This window comes from Apostichopus japonicus, chromosome 20, assembly GCF_037975245.1.
Source record: "Apostichopus japonicus isolate 1M-3 chromosome 20, ASM3797524v1, whole genome shotgun sequence".
Taxonomy (NCBI): Eukaryota; Metazoa; Echinodermata; class Holothuroidea; order Aspidochirotida; family Stichopodidae; genus Apostichopus; species Apostichopus japonicus.
In genome coordinates, this window is record NC_092580.1 from 14065542 (window position 1) to 14089305 (window position 23764).

General features: G+C 36.9%; 1 protein-coding gene across 15 annotated transcripts in view; it reads left to right on the top strand.

The window, feature by feature from the left end:
- The window catches only part of LOC139961968 (dedicator of cytokinesis protein 3-like), a 105012-nt gene that overhangs the window by 24305 nt on the left and 56943 nt on the right, over positions 1–23764 (top strand). For 12 of the 15 annotated variants that reach the window (XR_011791107.1, XR_011791108.1, XR_011791109.1 and 9 more), the window contains exons 5-14: positions 700–790; positions 2310–2603; positions 7649–7687; positions 12026–12040; positions 13579–13629; positions 17565–17701; positions 17983–18064; positions 20510–20627; positions 21819–21888; positions 22885–22973. Coding sequence is in view for 12 of the 15 variants with exons in the window: in XM_071961709.1 (XP_071817810.1) it covers positions 700–790; positions 2310–2603; positions 7649–7687; positions 12026–12040; positions 13579–13629; positions 17565–17701; positions 17983–18064; positions 20510–20627; positions 21819–21888; positions 22885–22973 (986 nt within the window). In the remaining 3 variants the exon portion in view is untranslated. The remainder of the gene's footprint in view (positions 1–699; positions 791–2309; positions 2604–7648; positions 7688–12025; positions 12041–13578; positions 13630–17564; positions 17702–17982; positions 18065–20509; positions 20628–21818; positions 21889–22884; positions 22974–23764) is intronic. The other 3 variants (XM_071961713.1, XM_071961710.1, XM_071961714.1) reach the window with 3 other exon arrangements.

A 23764-nucleotide genomic window follows, 5' to 3' on the forward strand; every position in this document is an offset into this window, starting at 1 on the left:
TTGTTGTCTCTTCAAATTATTTGCAAACATGATGAGAGAGAAGGGTGTTGGTGTGTGTTTGTGTGTGCCACACCTCCAGCCCTCCACACATTATACACCCAACCCAATACTATCTCCTGTACTGATGCGTCGCGAAAGGAGGTTCAGGCAGTTCATTGAACCAAGTCTCTGATGTCTATGGGCTCCTTCCCCCCACCCCCCCCAAGTGTTGGTCCCGGATCTCAACTGTCAGTCAAGCAAGATATGTTCGGCATTAAACCCGTTTACAGAATTTAAATTGCCATATTATAGTGCATACTTCTATATTATGTGTTCCCGCCGATATAATTAACCAAAATATGGAGTCAATTTGAAACACATATATTAATCTCTTCAAATGCTTGCAGTTTCCGACAATTTTCCTAGCACAAATGTAGAAACTAAAATTAGCGCCACCGATCATTAGCTGAACGCTATGAACATGCTGGCCAATTTCCTTGAAAAGTGCACTCTGTATCTTTGGTCAAACAGAGTCATCTGTCAGGTTAAGCCACATATTTGATTCTCTGAGCTCATTAAAAATAGTTACTTTTTTTGTAACTTGTTTAGCATATTCCATTATTCATTTACACTTATGTAGTAGCCAGTATTAATAATATATGATGAATATTACACGTTTGTTTATAACGTTTCTTCTCATTCCTTTCCTTCTTTTTACAGAGCAAGTAATCCACACTTAAAAACGCCCATCTTGGAAGAGGTCGTGGTTGTACTCAAAGAGTGGTCTGAAATTATACGGGAGTTAGACACGGTAAAATGTGAACTAATTCTTTGGGGCTAGATAGACACATGTTGTTATGGGTTTTGTTGGTAGGCTATTTATTGAAGACCCCTAGCTTTTAGGTTCCCATATGTGTCAAAGGTCGATGATGGTTATTTTAGACCTTAGGAAGACAATGGACAACAGGTGTTTGGTATGTTTTTGGTTTTGACTTGGCCATTGCTGTGGACATTACATGTATTATGGGATGTATGATTTTGCAGGGCAACAACTTTACAACAACTGGCTGTCTGGGACAACCAAATTTATGTTGGGACACCCAAATCAGCTTTGGGAAGATGTCTGTTGAACAACTAGTTGTATACACATCAATTTTAAGATTGCATTGTGAGCTATAAATACCCCAAATAGGTAAAATAAGACAGCCGGAAAAGAAAGTCCTTAAAAATTTGTTCTGTTTAGACACAGGTTCATTTAGTTGGGAAAAGGATGTCAGACGAAAAACTGTAAAACAGACTGACCTCGATTTATAATTCAAAGGATGCCATTTAAGGTCTGAGCTTTCGAGCACCCAACTAAAGTTAGCCCTGATGTTTTCTTATTTTGTACAAATCTTTTATTACTTTATTATTAAAATTTTCACTGTGAAATTTTTGAATTTTTTTTTTTATAAATAACTTGGTGGAATTTTTGTGACACAATTCCAAGATTAAACTGTAAATTTACCACACTCCTAAATGCTTCCATTTCATGAGGGGATGGAGTAGGTGGGGGGGGGCTGGGGTCGGTGTCGAGGGGAGGTTGGCTATAGTGTGTATTTCTCAACCACTCTTGTTCACATTTGATTATGCTTTACTTGATCCAAATTGTTTGAATCAAACAGCACCACGGAAGCATGAATACATTAATTTTATGTTCTATCCTATTAATGAATGCAGTTTTTGTTTTATGACAAAGTCACGGTACTCAATACGCCAGCTGTTAGACTGAAATATTATCAGTCATGTGCAGAGTCTGCATAATAAATAGTTACCTTGTGAATTAATCCGGAAAAAAAAATCTGCGCATTATTTGACTGGTTTTTTACAATAGATAGGGGACCTTGATTTGTGTTTCAGGTTCAAAATGATTTATTGCAATGCTTTTATGCAGAGACTGTAAAATACTGTTGAAAAAATATGAAGTGTCCATAATTATAATGTATGTATATGCTACACGAGTATGCATGGCACTGTAGTATATTATATTGTATTATATACTTGTTTTGGCAATGTTTAAGTATGGTTAGGAAAAGAATTGAAAGTGGAAATGTGTTTGGGAATTTTGCGGATACTATTTATATATTATTACTGTACCTGTTGATAAATTACAACTGACAAACTTCCAAATCAAGTTGATCAAGAAGATCATTGGCAAAATGTTAAATGTTGATTTCAAAGTTGGGGAACTTGTTTTTATTCTTTGAACCAGGTTTTCAAATTCTTCATTCTGAAATAAAGTTGCAATTTATTTTGATGTATTTATTTATTTAATTTATTACTGTTTGCAGAATCCTAATTTTGTAGCCAGAAAGCCACCTGACATGAGAGGCGTTTTCAAGAAACTTGCCGAGCTTAGACGAGATATCCTTTCAAATCAACTGACAGTTCAACACCAGAAAGATGCCAAACATTCCCTAGTTCAACTCATCACCGAGGGTAACAAGAACTTGAACAAGTTCTTTGAGCCCTCGCGGCGGGAATCCTCGCACGGTCACCGGCATCCAATCATCGGCGTGATTCCGACCGTAGACGGTGATGTGGTAGACATCGATCACTGCAGTATCGTAAATCTTCATAAGATAGTAAGTATTTACAGCAGATAGTAAGTATTTACAGCAGATAGTAGGTAGATCAGATAGTAAGTAGATCAGATAGTAAGTCAAGCAGATAGTAAGTAGAGCAGATAGTAAGTAGATCAGATAGTAAGTCAAGCAGATAGTAAGTTTAGCAGATAGTAAGTAAAGGGGATAGTAAGTCAAGCAGATAGTAAGTCAAGCAGATAGTAAGTAGATCAGATAGTAAGTAGATCAGATAGTAAGTAAAGCAGATAGTAAGTAAAGCAGATAGTAACTAAAGTAGATAGTAAGTAAAGCAGATAGTAAGTCAAGGGGATAGTAAGTCAAGCAGATAGTAAGTAAAGCAGATAGTAAGTCAAGCAGATAGTAAGTAGATCAGATAGTAAGTCAAGCAGATAGTAAGTCAAGCAGATAGTAAGTCAAGCAGATAGTAAGTCAAGCAGATAGTAAGTAAAGCAGATAGTGAGTAAAGCAGATAGTGAGTAAAGCAGATAGTGAGTCAAGCAGATAGTGAGTCAAGCAGATAGTAAGTAAAGCAGATAGTAAGTTTAGCAGATAGTAAGTAAAGCAGATAGTAAGTCAAGCAGATAGTAAGTCAAGCAGATAGTAAGTAGATCAGATAGTAAGTAGATCAGATAGTAAGTCAAGCAGATAGTAAGTCAAGCAGATAGTAAGTAAAGCAGATAGTAAGCAAAAGCAGATAGTAAGTCAAGCAGATACTAAGTCAAGCAGATACTAAGTCAAGCAGATAGTAAGTCAAGCAGATAGTAAGTCAAGCAGATAGTAAGTCAAGCAGATAGTAAGTCAAGCAGATTGTAAGTCAAGCAGATATTAAGTCAAGCAGATAGTAAGTCAAGCAGATAGTAAGTTAAGCAGAGCAGGGCATGAGGCAGGGCTTCTGGATAGGCGGCCTGCAGGCCAAGTCTGGTCGAATGAAGATATCAATATGGCCTGCGAAAAAAAAAAAAAAATTGGCTCACAGTCTTTCAATAATCGTGATGTACTGCCCCGTATTAAACGACTTAGGCTCGAGCCCCCTACCACCTACTCTACTCATTGCTCCATCTAGGGCTAGTGAAATTTTGATTCTCTCTGGCTTTTTGCTTCCAGCTAATGTTTTGTCTCTGGCCCCAGAAATCCCGGGTATAAATAAGTATAATGTCAAAAATTATTTACACAACTCGCTTTACTTTCAAGAAGACAGTAAAATTCAAACAGACAAAGGTTGCTTTTTTTGTAAAAGAAAAATTAGGTTGACAGAAGCGATCAAAATATCAAACATATATATGATGAGTTCAGACTTGAGGGATAAATCATATTCTGTTACAAATTTTTATTGAAAGTTGAACATAAATCACTGAAAAAGAGGTGAAAAGACAAAGCTTACAAAGAAACCGTTGTTGTATTCCATGCCTTAAAACACATCAGGTTTCTGAAGGGTTGCGATATTTTCCCGAGGACTGTTATTTACCATGCAAAATTACTGTCATCATCATTGTACAGTATACACATTACAACTATTTGACTATTACTTGCAGTTCATGGTATAACATATAATAATCGGCCCAGGAGGTCATTATATTAAGATGCTAAGCAACTGCACATGCGTATGTTTGAGAAGCCGAATGTCTTGTGAATTAGTCTTCAGGTCCGGTGGTTAATCCTTTAAGGTTAGTTTAAACTCATTTTGGTGTTTTTACCATCTGGAAAGACCATTTCAGTTCGGTAGAACTGTGTCGTTGTTAAGTGTCTACAGTGGTACATTGGTCTTTGTTTCTGACTAAATATAGCTCGCTTCTGTGAGACTTTATTTGAACAAGTAGGTTTTCTCAAAAGTATCCCACCTCAATGTGAAACCAACACCTCGCATATTTGTTTAGTTTCCATTACTAAATGGAAAAGAATGTTTTCTCCAGTGGTGAGGTGTACCACCTAAGACTGTAGAAAATTCCATAGAAATAGTCACAGTTTTAAGACTAATTTTTAAATATAGATGTAAACGATGAGTATAAATCATACCTACATTCAATAACTCTAGCTCAAATGGATTTAGATTTAGGTTTACATTCTTATGCTATAGTAAACTGTGTATGGTCTGAACATTATGCAACAAATGCCCTTTTATTGATTGTCTTATTCACAGACACATTCTAGATTTATCACTCCAAAGTACCCCTTAAACTAAACAAAAGACAATTAGAATAAAAGAAAAAACCCTCTGAAACTAAAATAAAACTTTAAACACAATGGATATGAAACTTTTGACTTCATTTTCAAGAACGGAGTCAGCGAATGCCATGGAAACTAAATTGTTTGATATAATTGGCCATTGTACCAGAAGCACTGTTCATAAGTGTTATATATGCAAATATTTCCAAGAAAAGAATGTTGCTGGGTTCATTCTTATTCATCATTTCATTTTGACAAATGCAGTCATTTCTTGAGTTTTGTGGAATTTTAACATTGACCTTTTATTTAACAAAGAGGTTCTGGACAGTGCATGTAGGCAAGCAAAAGAACAGGGGCTTGCAGGTGGAATTGTTCAAGGGTGTCTAAAGTTAAAATTTGACCTGCATGTGTCGTTAAACCTTAGGACATGATCTCTTTAATGATTTGTTTGAAGTAAGATCAAATTATCCACTATGCTGCATCTGGATTTCATATTGCTCTACAGCACTGTTTCTTAAACTTCCACTTGTTGTTGCAGAAATATTTTGCACTTTTTTCTGTATTGTTCATAGTTTGTAAGGATAGCATCTGTGTAAATTTTTTTGATTGGTAATTGTAAGGGATGTTGGTGACTGTGTTGTGTCTCTGCGTGTGTGTGTTTGTGTGTGTGGAGGGAGTGAGTAGATGGTTAGGTGGGGGTTAGAACTGGGGTAGGGGGTGGGGGTTAGAACTGGGGTAGGGGGTGGGGACTATAAGATGTTTTCAGTCATCAAATTTAGTACTTGTTCTTTTCTTTTCTTTTCTTGTGTAAATAGACAAGTAACAAGTTAACAGTGTAGGTTTTCTGCCAAATTTTAGTAGCTGTTGTTAAGGATTTGAAAACTCCTCAAGTCATATACCTCAAAATATAAGGATAGCTTATGTAAATTGCAAAATATGAATCCACGTAATCCTTGTCTACTAAAACTTTTGAACTCTTTTATAAAGGTCTGATGAAGTGCATACATGTGTCAAAGCATATCATCTGGAATGCCTGCATGTTTCGTTGAGGTACCAATGGTTTATAGTGATCCTTACTTCAGGCTCAAAACTCTGAAGTGGTTGAAAAGTGTGGGGGGGGGTGAGTGTTTATTTAGACATTGAACTTCAAACTTTGTGTACAAATATCAATTTAGGAAACAGGTGTATAAACAATTATACATGCTCACATTCCAACACCACATATAGCAGAATGTTCAACATTTGTTGAAGTTTGAATGAGCAGAATGTTCGACACATTTATAGTTTCCTAACCAGTGTTACACATGCACCCCAGCCAACATTTTTGGTATTCGGCTGTGACCCAGCCATCATCTTCCATCCCTCCCTCCCTACCTGACCCCCCCCCCGCCCAAATTATTATAACGATGCAATCCTGAGATTGGCACAAAGTGTCCAGTATTACAATAATTAGACAAAGTAGTTTTAAAAAAAGAAATTGAGATTTCTGAAACAATCTTGCGACCCATCAAAAATCCTTTGAGGCCCAAACCGTGGGTTGCTACCTTCAACTTAAAACCATAGGAAGTTTATTCCTCAATTTTGAATAAGACTAAGTGCATCGCTTTACATTACATATCAGCTAAATAAGCCTAAATAACAGATAGGATCAATTTATCCTATATGACTTGATGAACATTATGGATTGCACTTAATCACTCTATAGGTCACTTAATAAACTTTATAAATATAATATTCTCTCCAAATGACAGCCAATATTTAACCTACATTGTCACCAATTGGTAAACAACATCCAAATATCAAGGAAGTGTTCGCAGACTTACAACACAAGCATAGCATTTAATCTTCAATTTAAGAAGACTTGTCAGAGCGTATTTAATTAATGAGTACATCCTCTATCAGTGATATCATCAATTTGTATAATTTGACAAGGTATCATGTAGCCTAACATATGATTTACTATCAGCCTAAGCAAGCAACGTCTGTACATTATTAACATAAGTAACCTATGGATACCTAAAATAGTTGTGCACTCTAAGGTACAATAACACTGAGCTATTCTTGTGCAAAGCATCTGATTTAGATTCATTTAACTCAGGAAATTAGTCATTGTAGCGTTATTTATATTGCTGTTACGTTATTATCGTTTCCAATTTATTAAAGAGATATTTATGTCGGTTCAAAGCTATGGATGCGGAGCTGAATCTTAGACTTTACTTTACTCGTGTTGAATAAATATATGTAAAGCAATTGATTAAAATAACAGATGTATAGTGTGGTCACATTTAAGTCATCAAGATAAACTAGGAAATTTTGAAACTCACTATCAGTGATGGTCTTAGGTGTGGTTAACTGATGAGATTTATTGGCAGCATGAGAGATATTTCATGTCAAGAGTACGGGGGGGGGGGGAGGGGGAGAGGGGGGACGATGGGTGTGACTAGTTATTTGGTAGGAGAGAATCTATCTATAGAAGGGGGCCTATGATAACTGTCCTGAAACTAACTGACAAAATCCATTTCAGGTTGATAAAGTCTGTGAAGGGTGCACTTGCCATAAATACAGAGAATATAGAACATTTCAACTAGGATGGGGAAGCAGAAAGGGGGTGGGAGATCTGAGACCCCGTTGCTCATGCAACTACATCTCGTCCTCCTTTCGCTCAGATAAAAAGCAAAGAAAAGATGATAATCCTGTTTGGGAGAAGTTACTTCATGCTAATAAACTCTTGGACAGAAGAGGCCATGTAGTACAGAAGGATAATTGAAGTTTAATATGTTGTCACATTCTTATGATGATTGTTTCCCTTTTGTATGTATATTTGTAGGTTGATGTAAAGTCTTCCCTCAACGTAACATGTTTTTCTTTCACTTCTTTCCCAGCACACAGATTGCACAAAAGAACTCTTACCAAATGAATCGGTATGTATATGAATTCACATCTTAATTCGATTTTTGTTTTGTTTTGTTTGTTTACATAAGTGTTACATATGAATGTAAACTGAACTTAGCATCAAAGGATGGAGTTACTCTACCTGAAACTTGATCCTAAAGATGAGAATGCTGAATATCTTCCATGGGCTCTGACATTTTGGTGTGACTTATTTTGCTATTAATGATGACACTGCTTAATTTCTCACCTAAACTAAAAGTGAGGGCCCCTTTTTTTTGCCGATAAGAGTGAAGTGAAGTTACAGCAAAGGAAGTCAGTGGCAGCCTAGGTTTCAAGCTTTGTTTATATTTTCAAGCCCCTCTCACTGCAAACATCCCCCGGCACTTCCTGAGAAATTGGCTATACTTTCGAGTGTACCCTTTGTTCGTCAAAACCTGCGACAAATATAGACTTTGACGTAAAAAAATAACATCCTGATACCCTCGTTAATCATATATGCAAATGAGCAGGATGATTACTCACTCCTTTCTAGTGGTTGGGATTCCTGAAATAAAGAATAGAACAGATTTCTGGTGGTTTTTTTTTTTGACTACCGACCGTGAGAGGTGTACTCGTGATCTCTACAACAAGAGACTTTAAACAGTGGATAATGTTAACCGTGTGAATGTTCCTAGGAGAGGTTGCCTTAATCTGCGGGGGTGGGGGTGGGGGGAGGGGGGCGGGGGGTACCGACTGTGAGAGGTGTACCGGCGAGCTGTACAACAAGAGACTGTAAAACTGGATAATGTAAACAGTGTGAATGTTCCCAGGAGATGTTGCCTTAATCTGCTGGGGGGGGATGAGGGGAGGGGGTGGGGGAAAGGCTAAGACGACGTCCTCAATGTCGTTATGTTCAGACTGATTCCTAGATCCTGTTTTGTTATTTTAAGGCAAAACAGTGGGTCTCAATATTGATGTACTGTCATAGTTGAATAACTCATCTGATGGAGCATTGGACTAGGTTCTCATCAGCTCACTCACAACCATATTTCTTCTCTATTTTTCCCGCCTTGTTTTTTTTTTCCCCTTCACTTATTTACAAAACGAAAATAGAATCTAGTGGGTAAGGTCGTATTGTAAGTTACGCACAATTCGTCCATTATTTTAAACACCGTTCTGGGCTAGGGTCAGGTTTGCAATTTTGTCCATACACATAAAATATTGGTATTTTTTATTGCTAATTTTTGCAGTTTAGTGTTTATCAGCTCATAATAGGATCAGAGGGTATTTAATTTTTGACACAGATTCATTTCGGCAACGACCAAATTGACAGTTCGGACCTTGATTACAGTACAAACGATAATGACCGTGCAGAGCCACACAGATCCTTTTATATCACTTAAAAGCCTGTATGCCACTCAAACTATTTATATATATTTAGAGAGATTGTTCTACTTTCCCTTACGACTATTAAAACATCAGTTAGTAAGTTGTTTTTAATGTTGGAGTGGCAGTCATGAGTGCTCTCTCTGTAATGATTTTGCTCTGAAGTGCCTTCAATCAACGACGAAGAAACTGGTTTTGATTGCATGACAGTTTATATTTTATGTGAGGGGTTTTACTTTCCACGATGTTAAGATGTTCGTTAGAATAGCAGTCAAGATAGTCTGCTTATGAAAGTAGTGAATCGTTAACTATATTTACGGTACATGACAGTGTTTACAATATATATGTAAAGGGTAAGTGAATAGTACTTGCTGCCCTAAATTGTAGATGTATAAGTGGAACTTTTCAGTTCCTGGTTTGTAAACTTTGATCTCTTTTTCTGATTTCCCTGTTTGAAAGTAAACTGTAGATATTAAATGGGGATCTATTAGGCGCACCAAATCAATGCGTTTGTACGTTGTTAAGAAAGGCAAAAAAAAATAGAAAGAAGCCTGCTGACAGTCCAAATTTTCATATCTATACCACATTTTTGAGATATGACCTTTTAAACATCTGAAACGTATTAATTGAAAGTGACTGGACTACGTAGTCTAACTCAATCTCACCCTTTAAGACAAAGGGAGACATATTACTAGGCAAAGTCTTTGCTAAATAGTGCCAGTTGAAATTCTGACTTAAACAATGAGATACTTGCATGTGGTACATGAACATGTATCATACTTCGATTAAAGGGGAAGGGGATACTGTACCTCCTCTCTGTAGGCCCCTCCCCCAAAACAGCAGGTGACAACAGGGGTCACCAAGGTGATGAAGGTGTCAATTGGGGTAACCAAGCCCCCCCCCCCCAAAAAAAAAATAAGGGGTTAAAAAACATTGTTGTAAGCTCAGAGAAGGAGTCTGTTCATGGAGAGTGTTCATGAAAGTCCTCTTCTTTGAAGCAACTTAAAAGAAAACAACAAGAAACCAGGCAGCAAATATAACTCTGTTCAACTCCTCATGTGCAGGAAGATATGAATGTGACAGTACAGTATGTTTACTGTGTATTAAGGACATCGCTACCCAACTTTTACAGTTTTCTCTACAGCTGAGAGATGATGTTTGAAATGGCTCATCGGTAAATGGGGGGTCTTATGTGAGGTCAAAAATAGTACATCTTCAAAACCAAAGGGAAAATGCCATTATATGTAGGTAATAAAAGCCAGATTGCATCTTGCGAAGGTGGAGAGGCTAATTGATTTAAATCAACTGAGGAAGTATTTTTCATATAACTAAAAGCTATTAAATTAGTAGGCATTAGTGTACACAGTTTTGGGACTGTCGAGATAGGAAGTCTCTGAAGGGGATCATTGTTCAGTGTTGTAAACTGTATGCATGAATGAACAGGTATTACTTAATAACAGTGACAGATCATCAATCAAGCCTTAGCAAAGTCATTGTGAGCGATTTGCGATCTAGTCTTGTTTGCGGTAAAGCGGTTTCCTTAGTTGCCCAAATTTTGAGTGAAAGTTCACACATTGGAGGTGTTAGTTTCCTGGTTAATTAAGCTGTTACGTTTTCCGGGAATGCGATCTTTTCGTAGGATGTGATCAGTTTGTGCGGTTTCCTCGAGGCCTTGTCAATTGCCCGCTCAGATCTGCATCTGTACAACATGCAGTACTAGCCAGCTGCATTCTTGACTTTTTCATTTGCCATCGGTCGGTGGTGGTGATGGCTGCAATATGTTTGCACTGACAGTATTCTTGGTTACCTTGTGATGCTGTACTGGTTCTTCAGTCAGCTCCGGAGCCTGACCCCCAGTCGTTGGATTTGACGCAACATCATTCCACTTGGTAGTGAAATTTGAGTTAAAACACAATGTAATATCTGTGTGTACACCTCTAATATACTGATAACTGAATTATTAAATCACACGATACAAAAACGAACTGTATTAGTTTTCGGAAATCAGGGTTTTCATTTTCGGTATTTGTTGTATATAAATAAGGGTCTTCAAGGAAAACCTGTTACCAAATAATGACAAGTAAAACTAAATTGAAGTAGCACTGCATCCTTATGAGATTTATTCTAACATTGACATTAAAATGTAAATGTCACAATTCTTTCCTTCTCTTCTGACTATTGTGGGCTCTAGATTTCAATTCATTCACTTTTGAGTAAACGTCAGAATTTTGCTAGTCTTTCACACCTAATATTACCATCTTGTGGCCTCATAAACAGAAATTTAGCTGAAGAAAGGCAACTTTCTTTGTGTGCCAGTGATTCATTACCACCTACAAGCAGACAGTGATGTTCACCTGTAATGGCCCCTTCCCCTCATCGCTGCGCCATACACAAATGTCTGAATGTTCAATTTGGCTTCACTCGAATTGCGAGTCATCGAGCCTTAAGCCATGCACCCCTAAGACTGTTTGTTACTATGGTAAATTCTTTGCTCATAGTTATTATCATAGAAAATCTACTAACATTGACAAAATACATTAACCTAGTTTTCTTCTGTGAGGCATATATGTGTCATAAATGAGGTTAACACTGCATTTTCCAACTAATAGTTCCAGTGTCTTCCTGCTAGGAAACTCTGGCTGCTGTAATCCGAAGACTTCAACATTAAGGGCCATATCTTGTTGTGCACTTTCTACCATCAATATGCTTTAGACAAAGTTTAACATGCAGTCTACCTGTACCTCAGCACATGAACCGGTCAAATGGAGTTCTGGGTTCTTCACTTGTGCACTACTTTTTCTATATATTATAAAATGTTTCATGACAAAACACAGATATATATGTATATATATATATATATAAAGTGTAGACTGTTCTGTACTGTTACGTGCATAGCAGTCGTAAAGGTTATACATTTTGTGTGCACTCCTTTTAAAGATTTTACACTCATTTTAAGATGATACAAAGAAGGCTATGATATTCTTTTTTCTATTCCTTAACAGTGGACTTTGCCTCGAGTAAGATTGCTTCCTTGTTTTGCTGCTTAGATGCTTGCATGCATTTTGGACCCATTTTTTTTTTTGTCCCTTGGGATTTGTCAAAAGATCAATAAGGAAATGCTTTACACCAACAATTTTGTTCGCACCTTCTTCATGTGCACCAAGCAATGGAGAGTGCTGTTTGCAGTTCTGTGGCACAGTACCTGACCCTTTCCTGGTGCATATTTATGAAGTAAAATGCCTTAATAAAGCACTTCTCATTTGCTATCCCCCCCCTCTCTCTCAGATTAATCGAGTAGGTAAATAACCTCTCATGGTCCAGAGCTTTCGTACAGATCACACAATGAAATATATCCATTCTATTAAGATGATAAAGCTCAGGTTAAAGGAAGAGATTCTATAGCAAATTTGTTGTCTGAAGTATATCTTGTTTCTGCTGGCTGTGCCACATAGACATTGGTCACATGGGGAGGGGGGAAGGGTGGGTCGGTCAGTGGGGAGAAGGGGTGGAGATTAAATTAACATAACTTGAAGCATGGAACCAGTGGCTAACAATGTCAAGTTCATGGATTTTAGCTGTCGACCGTTTTCCCATACACTGGTGCAACAGCTATCAGATGAAAAAGAACTCACATTTGTTTATGATTAGCCAATATATATGCTAATTTTGCTAAATGCAAATGGCTTCTTTCCTGACGAATAAATAATTTTTCAACTCTAATGGCTTCTTTAAAAGAAAAGCTGCTGGTGTTATATTTATTGGATTAAACCTAAGATTAAACATTAATGTAACCTGCTTGCACCTCCCCCACCTGCCACCCCCCCACCATCACATCACATACCCAGCCTATCTTCCTTCTACATTCCCTTTCTGACACTTATTCCTTCTGTTCACTTTTAGCTCAAATGCCAAAAATTGACATAAAATATACACTAGTGATTAACAAAAAAAAAAAAAAAATTGAAAAGGATAGTCTTGAATAATCATTTGAATTTTTACAAATGTCATGTTTCATCATCGTAAACTAACCCAGTTATGTGAGGATCCTAGAATTGTTCTCAGTTGTCATGTTTTACGTTTAAAAAAATTCCTGTTTGTTTTAGGAAAATGTTGATAGCATACTGTAATGTCATTGTGTATAGCAGCTGCGAAATTTGATCTTTTTGTTTAGCTTCTACAATGTGATGGTGAATTTACGCATATATAACCGAGAAAACACATGCCTGCCTACACACTTGTTTTGAAAAATGCAATCATTTTATAGTATCTATCAACCTTCGCATTAAAACTTGTTTCTCTTTTGTTTTGGAAGAAAATAAAAAGCACCTTTAAAGTTAATTGTTCACCACTTATATGTTATCGTTGATCTGGACACATTTTTACTAGCATTAAGCTCTTACCAAGATTTCTCATCAGTGCCGATTCTTTGAAATTTTCGATGTATGTTACACAAATCACGGGCAAAACTGTTTGAGGTCGTTTTGCCATTTTTTACGTGATTTTTGTTTCCTTAAATCTTTCTCGTTCTTGTTTTTTCGATTTGTTTTGTTTACAGCACACATCTTTAATTGAGACAGGAAATCAGAATCTTTCCCCTTTGCCAACAGTAAAAACTTCCTTTACTTCTAATACTTGCAACATATGCAAACTACTAATGTACATGAACATTCATACAAAGGCGTAGGGAAATAAACAAGGGACATGATATTCGATTTTAGGGAAACTCACCTCCCTCACTCCCTCTCTCATCCTTCCTCAATTATTTTGTTGGGACAAAAAAATTTGTAAAACATTTGCAACAGTCAGGATGCTGAGTAGATATATACAACTTCTTTGGTTGTATAGACTTGTTTTGGATTTGCCTTGCTTTTGGATTTTTTGGGAGAGGAGGCGGGGGGGGGGGGGAGGGAGAATACTTCCTTCCACTCACACCCTGTTGATCCTTGATGATAAGAAAATAAAATAAGATTCCTACGCCTATCCTATGACTGTTCATGAATTTGCATGTTTATTAAACTCAAAATAATACTAAATACTATCTATTTCATTCTAGCATGCCATTAACACAGCCCATGGTTCCTTCTGCTTTTCTAGTCCAAAGGAGGACTATTTTACATGCATGAACCCTCACACTACCATGGAGCATTATTTTAGTTTATGAATATATCATCAATCTTAAACCGTTTTACAAACCACCTATCTGATGCAACCTTTTTCTTGAATGCCTACAGACCAGTTCATGTAACTTCACTCAGAAAAAAAATTGTAAAATTAAACATGGTTTTATAAATAGAACAACACCTAGCATGTGACACTTTGAAAGAATGATAAAAAATATGTTATATTAGATCAAAGCATTCACACATATATGTTTCAAGTGTTGTGTTTTGAGTGATTTTTTTCCAAATGTATTGGACCATTGAGCTGTGGTTACAAACCAGCCTGTGTCCATGTTACTGCATGACAAACAAAGCTTGAATTTCCTCATTCTTTGTAAAATGGCTAATTCCTGTCCAAACCTGTCAAATAACTGAACAACCACCCTGAGCGTCATGAATGGCATCTGTCGGCGTGCCTTCATAATGAAATGCAGAACAAACTTTTCTAGGAAATACGACTGGAAAATTTGCATAAGCATTTGATATTATGCATGTGCAAGCATATTTAAGCTGGGCATATTCCTGCATTAAATAAGTAATAACATAGCAATATTGCACACATAATTCTGTTCATTGATTTTCCTTATCTAATTTTGCTTTTCAGTTTATTCATATTTTAATATTCACAAGGTTAAACAAAAAACACATTTTGCACAAATCTTCCCGTATAAGTGCACCGAGGGAAAATTTAATCTAGACCAAAAAATAACATAAGTTCCTAGTGCACACTGTACAGTTCAATGTCACAGTCAAGTGGAATTGAATTTTTGGTTCAAAACACTAACATCTTCTGATGACCATTAAAGGATATATATACTAGCAAGTTAAAGAGCATGTGCATGTGAAAAAATATATACAAATATAAATTTCATGATATGAAATGTCACTCCTAGCACTTCTAGAAACTAAACTGTATATGAAAATGGCAGCTGCAAGACCTATGTTATGTATTGCCCAGTTGGGAAATCCCCCCCCCACCCCCTGTACTGTACTCTCTTGTCACTCTTCAAAGCACTTGTACTGACAGTATAAATATCCTGTGTTTCTATCAGATAAAGGTAAGGAACTGTGTGTACTGGAAGTAGGAGTGCTTTGAAGCATGATATTGGAGGACAGTATAGAGTGGTATTAGCATTATATCTATCCTAACTGACTGGGGTGGGGCGTATGTATCGGGTTTTCATGGTTTGTCTCTCCGTTAGTTTAGTTTCACTTCGCACTATACATAATATGATTTGAAACCGAAATGTGAGAGCTTCCCAGAACGCTTGGAAAAAAAAAACATTCCTCTTTCACTTCCGTAAAAAGGCTATTACAGAAGTAAATTTCAACCCTGGATTTTGCTTTGGATATAAATTGATAAGGTCTTGGGTAACTTATGCCTGATGGGAAATTGGATATATGATATGAGAAGTGAAGAGAATGGTATTAGATTATTAGAAAACGTTTATATATAGAAGTAGGAATTGGTCAGTATATAAAATAACATACCATACTGACGGCGTACACGCATGACTGAACATTTATTGGTGTTTCATTTTCTTATGTATCAGATTATTGTGTCGGTTAACAGGTTAGATATTAAACGGGTTCCCTGTTTAATGTGTAGATTCTCTGGAGATGTACTTGACAGGCGCCCTCTCAACCTTCTGTTCCTGACCAAGGTCCTGGCCTCCTTTTGAAAAATTATGAAGTATTACACTGCCATCACTGAGAAAAAAACACAAAAAAAAACAAACAGGATAGATTTGTTTTTATAAGATAATCATACAAAGTTATGGTCAGTATTGTCACCATAACTCTGTTGCAGGTTAATATTTATGAAAATGACTTGGAAATATGGTTTAAAAAAATATACTTTTATCTCTAACCTAATATTGATAGTGGTAGCATGGTTCCTCTGGTCCTTTTGGCAATAACTATATCAAAACAAATGTACTAAAAAATGTTCTCTTGCAGACGTCACTAAAAAAATATTAAACAGAATCACGAGAAAAATTCCTGTATGTTTACCATATCGTGTAGGTGACAGGTTCTGACTCGGGAGGAATCATTGTTATCACCTCTAAATCGCACTTGGTTTTAATAAGACGTCATGCAGACCCCTAAATTCACTGTCATTTTGATAAGATGTCTCACCTAAGATGGGAATAAATGGAACTGGCCAGAAAAATGTTGTTTTTAACCTACTTTTTTCTTGTTTTCTGTTGAGTGGTTTGTAGACTCATACTTGATCAGTTGCCATAGCCAATTCTGTTTTATAGACACCTTAATTTTCTCTTGTGTCACTAAAAGAATTCACCAATATCACTGTATTTTGAATAATTTTTTAATAATTAAGTGGTCATCAATATTAAGGGTGGTCATTTTATTTTTTAGCTGGCAAATTTTATGTTCATTTCTGTTTATCAAGGTTGGTGTAGCTCTATGTATTGCATGACATAGTTGCTCAGATTATTAGAGTGCTTGCTATTAGGCTGCTTGCAATGTTCACATTTTTTAAAATTATGTTTCACATCAGTTTAACAATGAATCGTTAGCTTTTCAATTTTGAATAAAATATGTGCCTGTTTGTTTCTAGCTCTCCCTAAGAATTGCAAATTCTACAAGGTAGTAAAGTTTATTTCTTGTTTGCTAGTTGAGTGATAATCCATAGCAAGTTTTCATTATCATGGCAAGGCTCAGTTCTAAGGAGGGGAGTGTTGGGGGGGGAGGGGTTTGAGGGGTGGTTGTACAACCACCTTTTTCAACCCCCTCCCCTCACAAATGTTAAAGTACAGGTACTTTAATATTAGCACAACCTTGCTTATAGACCTAATTGTGCCAACTTTATAGCTTAAATATGCCATGGGATGAACCATTTCACATATAGTTTTAGATCTTTCTGAGAATGGAGATTGTGAGGGGAGGGGGGGGGGAGGAGGGAGATGTCAATGTTGTTAGTGTAGTGTTTAATCTTAAAAGATTAGCTGTTCATTAAAGGCATGCAAGTCTTTTACAGAGAGAGTTTCCTTTTGTAGTCTTTGATAACGTTGGTTGAAATAATTAAAAAAATATAGAATAAAAAAGCATTTTGCCACCCTCCCCCCTCTCCTCACCCGCTCTCCAATATGATTGGCATACTGTGTTTATAAATCCTGATATTAAAACGTCTTCTGATTATTGAAGAAGCATGACGCAGAAGAGAAGGATCCCCCGATTTTGTTGATGTCGGTCTGCAAATCCGGATACAGAAAATTTGGCAATGAAACAGTTAGGAGTATCACTTTTATAAAATTTTATTTCAATCCGTCGTCAGGTGTTGCTCTGAAAAGATTTCCATTTGTGGATATTTTCCTGTACCGATGAAATCCGACTTTACTTTTTCCACGGTTTCTTACAGAAGTCATCTCGCAGGATCTCCGATATTCCAGCGGTGTACAACATTCACTTCCATCTACTCCACTTTGCGTGTGGAGTTCAAGGCATCGCCGAGGTGTACTTCAGTCTCTACGATGCAAAGGAGAAGAAATTTATCAGGTAAGCGTGTCGGGTGGATTAAACAAAATCAAAATAGATAGTAATATATAAAGGGTGTGTGGAGGTAATACATTTACAAAAAAATTAAGTGTAAAAAAACATACCTGCAGTCACACCAATCTCATGTGTGTCTTGCTCCTTCTCATTTGGTAACACTACTGATATTGAAGCATTCTATGTCCTCCCAACCCCCACCCCCCACCCCTCCCCCACCTCTCAATATGGAGTAATGTATATTAAAGCAGTGTTCATGTCTCCTTTTTTTCTTTTCCCCTCCATAGTGAGCGGTTTCTATGTCGATTTAACGCTCATGGGACCCCCCTGGACCCGGAGCTTATTGGCAACATCATGGCAGTCTTTACTGTGAGTGTGATATATAGTACACTTAAGGAAAAAACAGCAGTACTGAAGAAGGAATAAACTTGAAAAGGATAGTCCAGAAGAAATGAGAATTATGTTAGACAGATGAAAAGAAAGAGAAACAGATTCTAAACATCCTGCTGAAAATTTGCATCATAATAATAATAATAATAATACTAATAATGTTCGATTTATATAGCGCTTTACAGATGTTATATTACTCCTGGTCAATGATAATCTGTCCCCAGAGACAATCCCTCTAGACTGATTGCAGTTATATACTGTTACCAATGACAAGTTACCTTACAAGGTTACCATTTAACCCCTGAGTGGAGAGAGACAATTGCGATAAAGCATCTTGCCCAAGGACACAACATAATGAACTAGGCAGGAATCGAACCAGCCATCCTTGGATCACAAGTTCGACAGCCTTAGCCAATTGGCCACCACTCTATGAATTTTAATTTCTATGTACCATTTTGGAGATAACAACATTTGAAGTTGACAACTTCTGCAGCAGAAGTGAACTTGAAGCAAACAGACCTGTGATGTCATAGAAGCACACTGAGTTTTTTGTCTTTTTTAAATATATTTGTTTTTGTATAACATGTACCTAATATATAATATTTTCAAAACTGTGATGCATTCACATACAGATGAACCATGGTCTTGTGGGTATTGATACCTTCGTATTTCATCGACCAAAGTAGTTGGAACCCTATCCAATAAGGTCAAAAGCGAAAGTAGAGTAAAAAATACATGCAAAAAAGACATTTTGCCATCAGTCCGCAAACTATGACCTTTTCCACCTATTGTCATGAAGTTCACTTTAATATAGTGCAAACAGTAACAATTTCGACTATCCATATCCTGAGAATTCCACGTAGGAAAGTAAAGATTGAAATCTCGTCAGGATGCTTTGGAAGTGTTCCTCTTTTATCAGTCTAAAAATGAAGTGTTCTTTGCACTATCATTTTAAGTTAATTTAAATATTCAAGGCAAAATATAAACACTCGAACAGAAAATGAAATCTTTCTGTCCAGAGTTTTTGAAGCTCTCTACTTTTTCACTTAAATTTGACTTGAACCTGCATTAGGTTAAATAACTGGTTCACCTATATAACATGAACAGGACAGTGACTCTGAAATGGGCAACTGTGGGACATATCTTCTCACGGTATAAAGCAAACATCATATACCCATTTTTTGGAAGTAAACTTGCTCGGGCCTTAGGCAGAAGGCATCAGGTGGGGGATATATAGTTATCCCCCAGGCCTGGGTAAATGTAAACATCTTGCATATATTAGAAATGAAAGAAGGGTCCCAGTGACATTGTCCCAAGAGCCTGAATGTCATTCTAGTCTTGTTCAAACTTACTGTTAGGTATACCCAAGTTAAATTGGTTACAAGCAAATCACTATCATTTTATGATCCTTCAGCTCAGTATGCCGCTTTAACCTCACAGCAATCATAAGAAGTTAAATGATAATGGAAAACAGAGAGCGCTGGGCTTGTAACCCTTGTTCTAGCCATATATTTCCTTTGCTCTTTTCCAGCATTCAAGAATGTTTAGTATCCTATACATATGTGTCATACATGTCAACTCGATTTACGTTTCTTCAAACTGGTGTGAAGCAGGCACGTAGCCAAGGGGGGGGGGGGGGCGAAGGGGGCAGCCGCCCCCTTGAGCATATTTTTAAAAAAATTTTTTAATGTTTTTATGATATCGCTAGTAATTTCAAAAGAGAAAATGCTAAGATGCAATTTAAAAGGCCTGGGAAGTGCCATTTCCAGCGATCTGGGAGGCAATTTCAGCCAAAATTTTCTTGTACTTCGCGCCAACCATGGTGGCGCTACGCTTAGATAGTATGAAATGCCGTATCTACGGCTCTGAAAATTTTTCGACATTTTCAGCCCTCCCTTGGCAAATTTCTGGCTACTCGCCTGGTGTGAAGCATAATAAATATTTGTCAATTGGTATTAAAACTGATCGTCTGGTAAAACTAAGTCATATTAGTATAAAGGATATGTGATGTGATTATTCTGAACTTTTTGCAGTTTATTCCTAATTGTGTGAATGGAACTTTATCTTCCTTTTTATTTTTGGCCCTATAAAGAAAGTTGACCCAATGACGATCAAGTTTGGACCATTGCTGTACTTGTGCCTTTCTTTCAAGTTACAATGTAATATTTTCCATTTGATGATTTCATAGTGACATTTTGAAATAACTTTATCACTTTTAAGTTTGTGATCTAAGTATTCCTCACTTCTGCCCAGAAAATGTCTTTCTTAACAATGAATAATTTGGTGACGTGTCTTGGCCATTTGAGAACTTTGTGCAGGCGTATAAACAATGTTAAGTTCATGGTTTCTATTTCATAGCAGATGTTGGATGCTGGTAAAATTCTGGGTATGAAAGAATCTCATTTGTATATGTTCATTTTTCAGGATCTTTCACCAGAAGATGTTTCGCGAGACCTCTATCTCACCTGCCATATCATTCAACCGGATTTTAAAGAAAAGAAGGGCAATTCTGTGCCGGTGAGAAGACCGTACGGCTGTGGAGGTACGTTGGCAACGGAGGTGCCACTGAAATGAAATCATGTGCTTTAGCTCGAAGTAGTCATGATAAAGGCAGCTGATCTAGTTTGATATGGAATTGTCCGTCTAGAATTCTCACTTTGGAGTTGTGTAGCTTTGTTTTACACCAACAGTATCACGTTAGAGAGAGATAGAGAGATAATGTGCAAAGGTTATGTTAATATGATACAGGGATGTAAGTCTTCCGTATGTTTACGGAAATCCGTTTTTTTTTTTAAAATTCCAATAAAGTTTCCACAAAATTGTACGAATATCTAAGACACAACGCGGCAAAAATGCCTGGCCCGTTGCAGCAAGCTAACTTCAATTTTCACTCATCGATCAACCAAAATACCATTTCCTGTTACACATCGCATTGCACTGTACAACATTGTGCCATGTGAACATCGTTGCGTACGTGCGAACTTCAAATCGCCATAGCTTATTTCTGTCATTGAAAAACCTTGCCTAATTTACATCTTCTTAACTGCTGGTGCTCGACATAAGTTTCGGAATTAACGCTTGTGATATTTGTGAGCTGCGGAAATCTACGTGATACGCATATGATAGTCGATATTCGTGATCGCATTCGAATGTGAGACTGTTTTTTAATCCGGAGTTCATATAACGACAGTGTGTAAGTAGTCAGAACTAGGAGTAGGATGTGTTAGGGCTAATACTTTTGAGCTAGCCTAACATAACGATAGTGTGTAAGTAGTCAGAGCTAGGAGTAGGATGTGTTAGGACGGCATTCACCCGGGGTCTCCGAATAGTTTTCCGGTTTTTTTTGTGCTGCACTTACATCCCTGATGTGATACTAGACTGGTTAATGTAGCGTTGGGATTTTCCATAACGGTACCAAAAACAATTGCAGCAAAGTTGAATTATCAGTTCTTTGCAAAATGATTATTAAATCAAGGATCCTAACAATAATAAGGTTTGTCAAAAGTCAGGATGAAATTGTTACAAAGTACTGTAAAAACTCTATGATGCGATGTGTAACCTTTTTAGTCACTTTGTCCTCTTGTGCAGCGAGAGCGCATTAATGTCTCCCCTCCTTGGCCCCAAATCTGATGAAATTCAAGAAAGTAAATCATTTGTACATTCATTGATGATATATTCCCCCTCCCCCACCTTGATGATTTATTTATTTGATGATTTCCTTTATGACTCTCAGTTGAGAACCTTCAAGATCTGTTGAGTAACATTGGAGATGAAGATAAGAGACACTTCAAGATGAAAATTTGGTGAGTCTGATGAAATGAAACCTCTCCTTGCAAGATTATGTCTGTAAGTTTCTGTGATTCATGAATCTGTAGTATTCCTGAGATAAACATCTCGCTGGAATGGAAAAAAAAACCTATCCAGTCCGCTTCTAGCTATTTTACGAGTTACCTCCGCCGATTGTCGTTGTGCGTTATCAATTTAAAAACAGCTCTTTATCAGTCCAAATTTTATGCAATACTTTTTTCTTTTTTCTTCATACTACTGCAATATGGCACAGTTGAACAACTAATATGCAGTTCTGGGGCACAACCTAGAAATTGCAAAACTCAAAACACACATTTTGAAATTTTATCCTCGTGGAAATGTTTAATCCTCCAGAATATGTCTTCTGGACATTGATTATCGGCAGACCCTCGAGTGCTCTCCCCAAATGCAGTTGTTCTTAAAATTATAATTTTTTTTTTAAAGTATAACTTTTTTTAAAGTATATTAAAGTGTATTTCTTAGTCAGGGATGTGCCCAAGATATCCTGAGTGCCAGGTATACTGATCGCTTTTTGAAGGTGCTCAGATGCCAAATGCTGGCACTAGTGTAGCTTTTTAAGCACATACACAAGTACTAGTTTTGGTAACAATTTACATTTTAAATTTTTTTTTAGTGAAATATATTACATACCTGGTAAAAGTTATTAGTTTCAAAGAGATTTTACAAGGGACCGATTGAGAGCAGTAAGTAATGTTTCTCACATGTGTAACTGATGTATGATTTTGGCATAGGCTAGGCCCAGTTTTATGTTGAATATATTGTTAGGGAATGTCAGGATTTTAGATGAAAATAGTGCTGGGCGAGATTCATGATTTTTAAGACAGTGCTGGGCGGTAATTTTTAGTGCTGGGCGGCCCAGCGCCGCCCAGCCTGGGCTCATCCCTGCTTAATATATACTAATCAAACTATAATGTTTTTTTCTTAAAGTATGAGCTATTCTCGACATCTCTCTCTTTCCTATCTCACCTCAGTTCCTACCTGGAGGGTGAGTTTCATCAACAACACGACATGATTATAAGGGGTGTTGACAGAGCTTGCAAGCAGATACCAGCAAATATTGGTAGGTATTTCTCTCTCTCTCTTAGTAGTATGTATGTATGTGTATGTTTATATATTAGATCCTCCTGCAAGCAGGAACTCGCGCCGAAGCCCCATCGGCTTATCAAAGCTGCAAGCTGACCGAAGTCAGTCTCTTACATTCATATTTAACTTCCATGATTATGAATTCTTAATTGTCAACCACTCTGTAACTGGACGACATGCATTAATCTGGGAGTGACTCGAACCGGGGACCTTATGATTGAAAGGCACAGGCGTTAACCACTGAGCTAACACTCCAGTAGTAAAAAAAAAATCTATTGTGGCCTCAGTTGACTAAGAGTACCTACAGACGGCCCTTAAAACTGACAGTGAATTATCTTAAATTTGGTAGCTGTTTTTGTGGAAACATTCGTCTTAAATTGAAAAATAAAAACTTGTCATGTTTAGAAAGAAGGTTAATTAAATTAAAAGAACAGATGCTATTTTGGTACGTCCCCCAACTTTGCAGCTTGTTTGGATATAAATAGTCATGACCTTCATTGGTAGTTTTATGGATTCAACTTTGTGGGTACAAGAACCCTATTTACATGTACACATTTGGAAAGTGCAAAATACTGAATGTTCTCGTTATTTGTGATGTTGTCAATATGCAGTGTGTTGATTAGAAATACCATGTTCCTAAAATGTATCAATGGAACATTTGCAGCTTTAATCGTCACAATGACATCATTTAGCTACGCTGTTGCCAAATTCTTACACAACGTATCACCAAAACTTGAAAAACCCTATCTTTGCCATGCAAATTATATC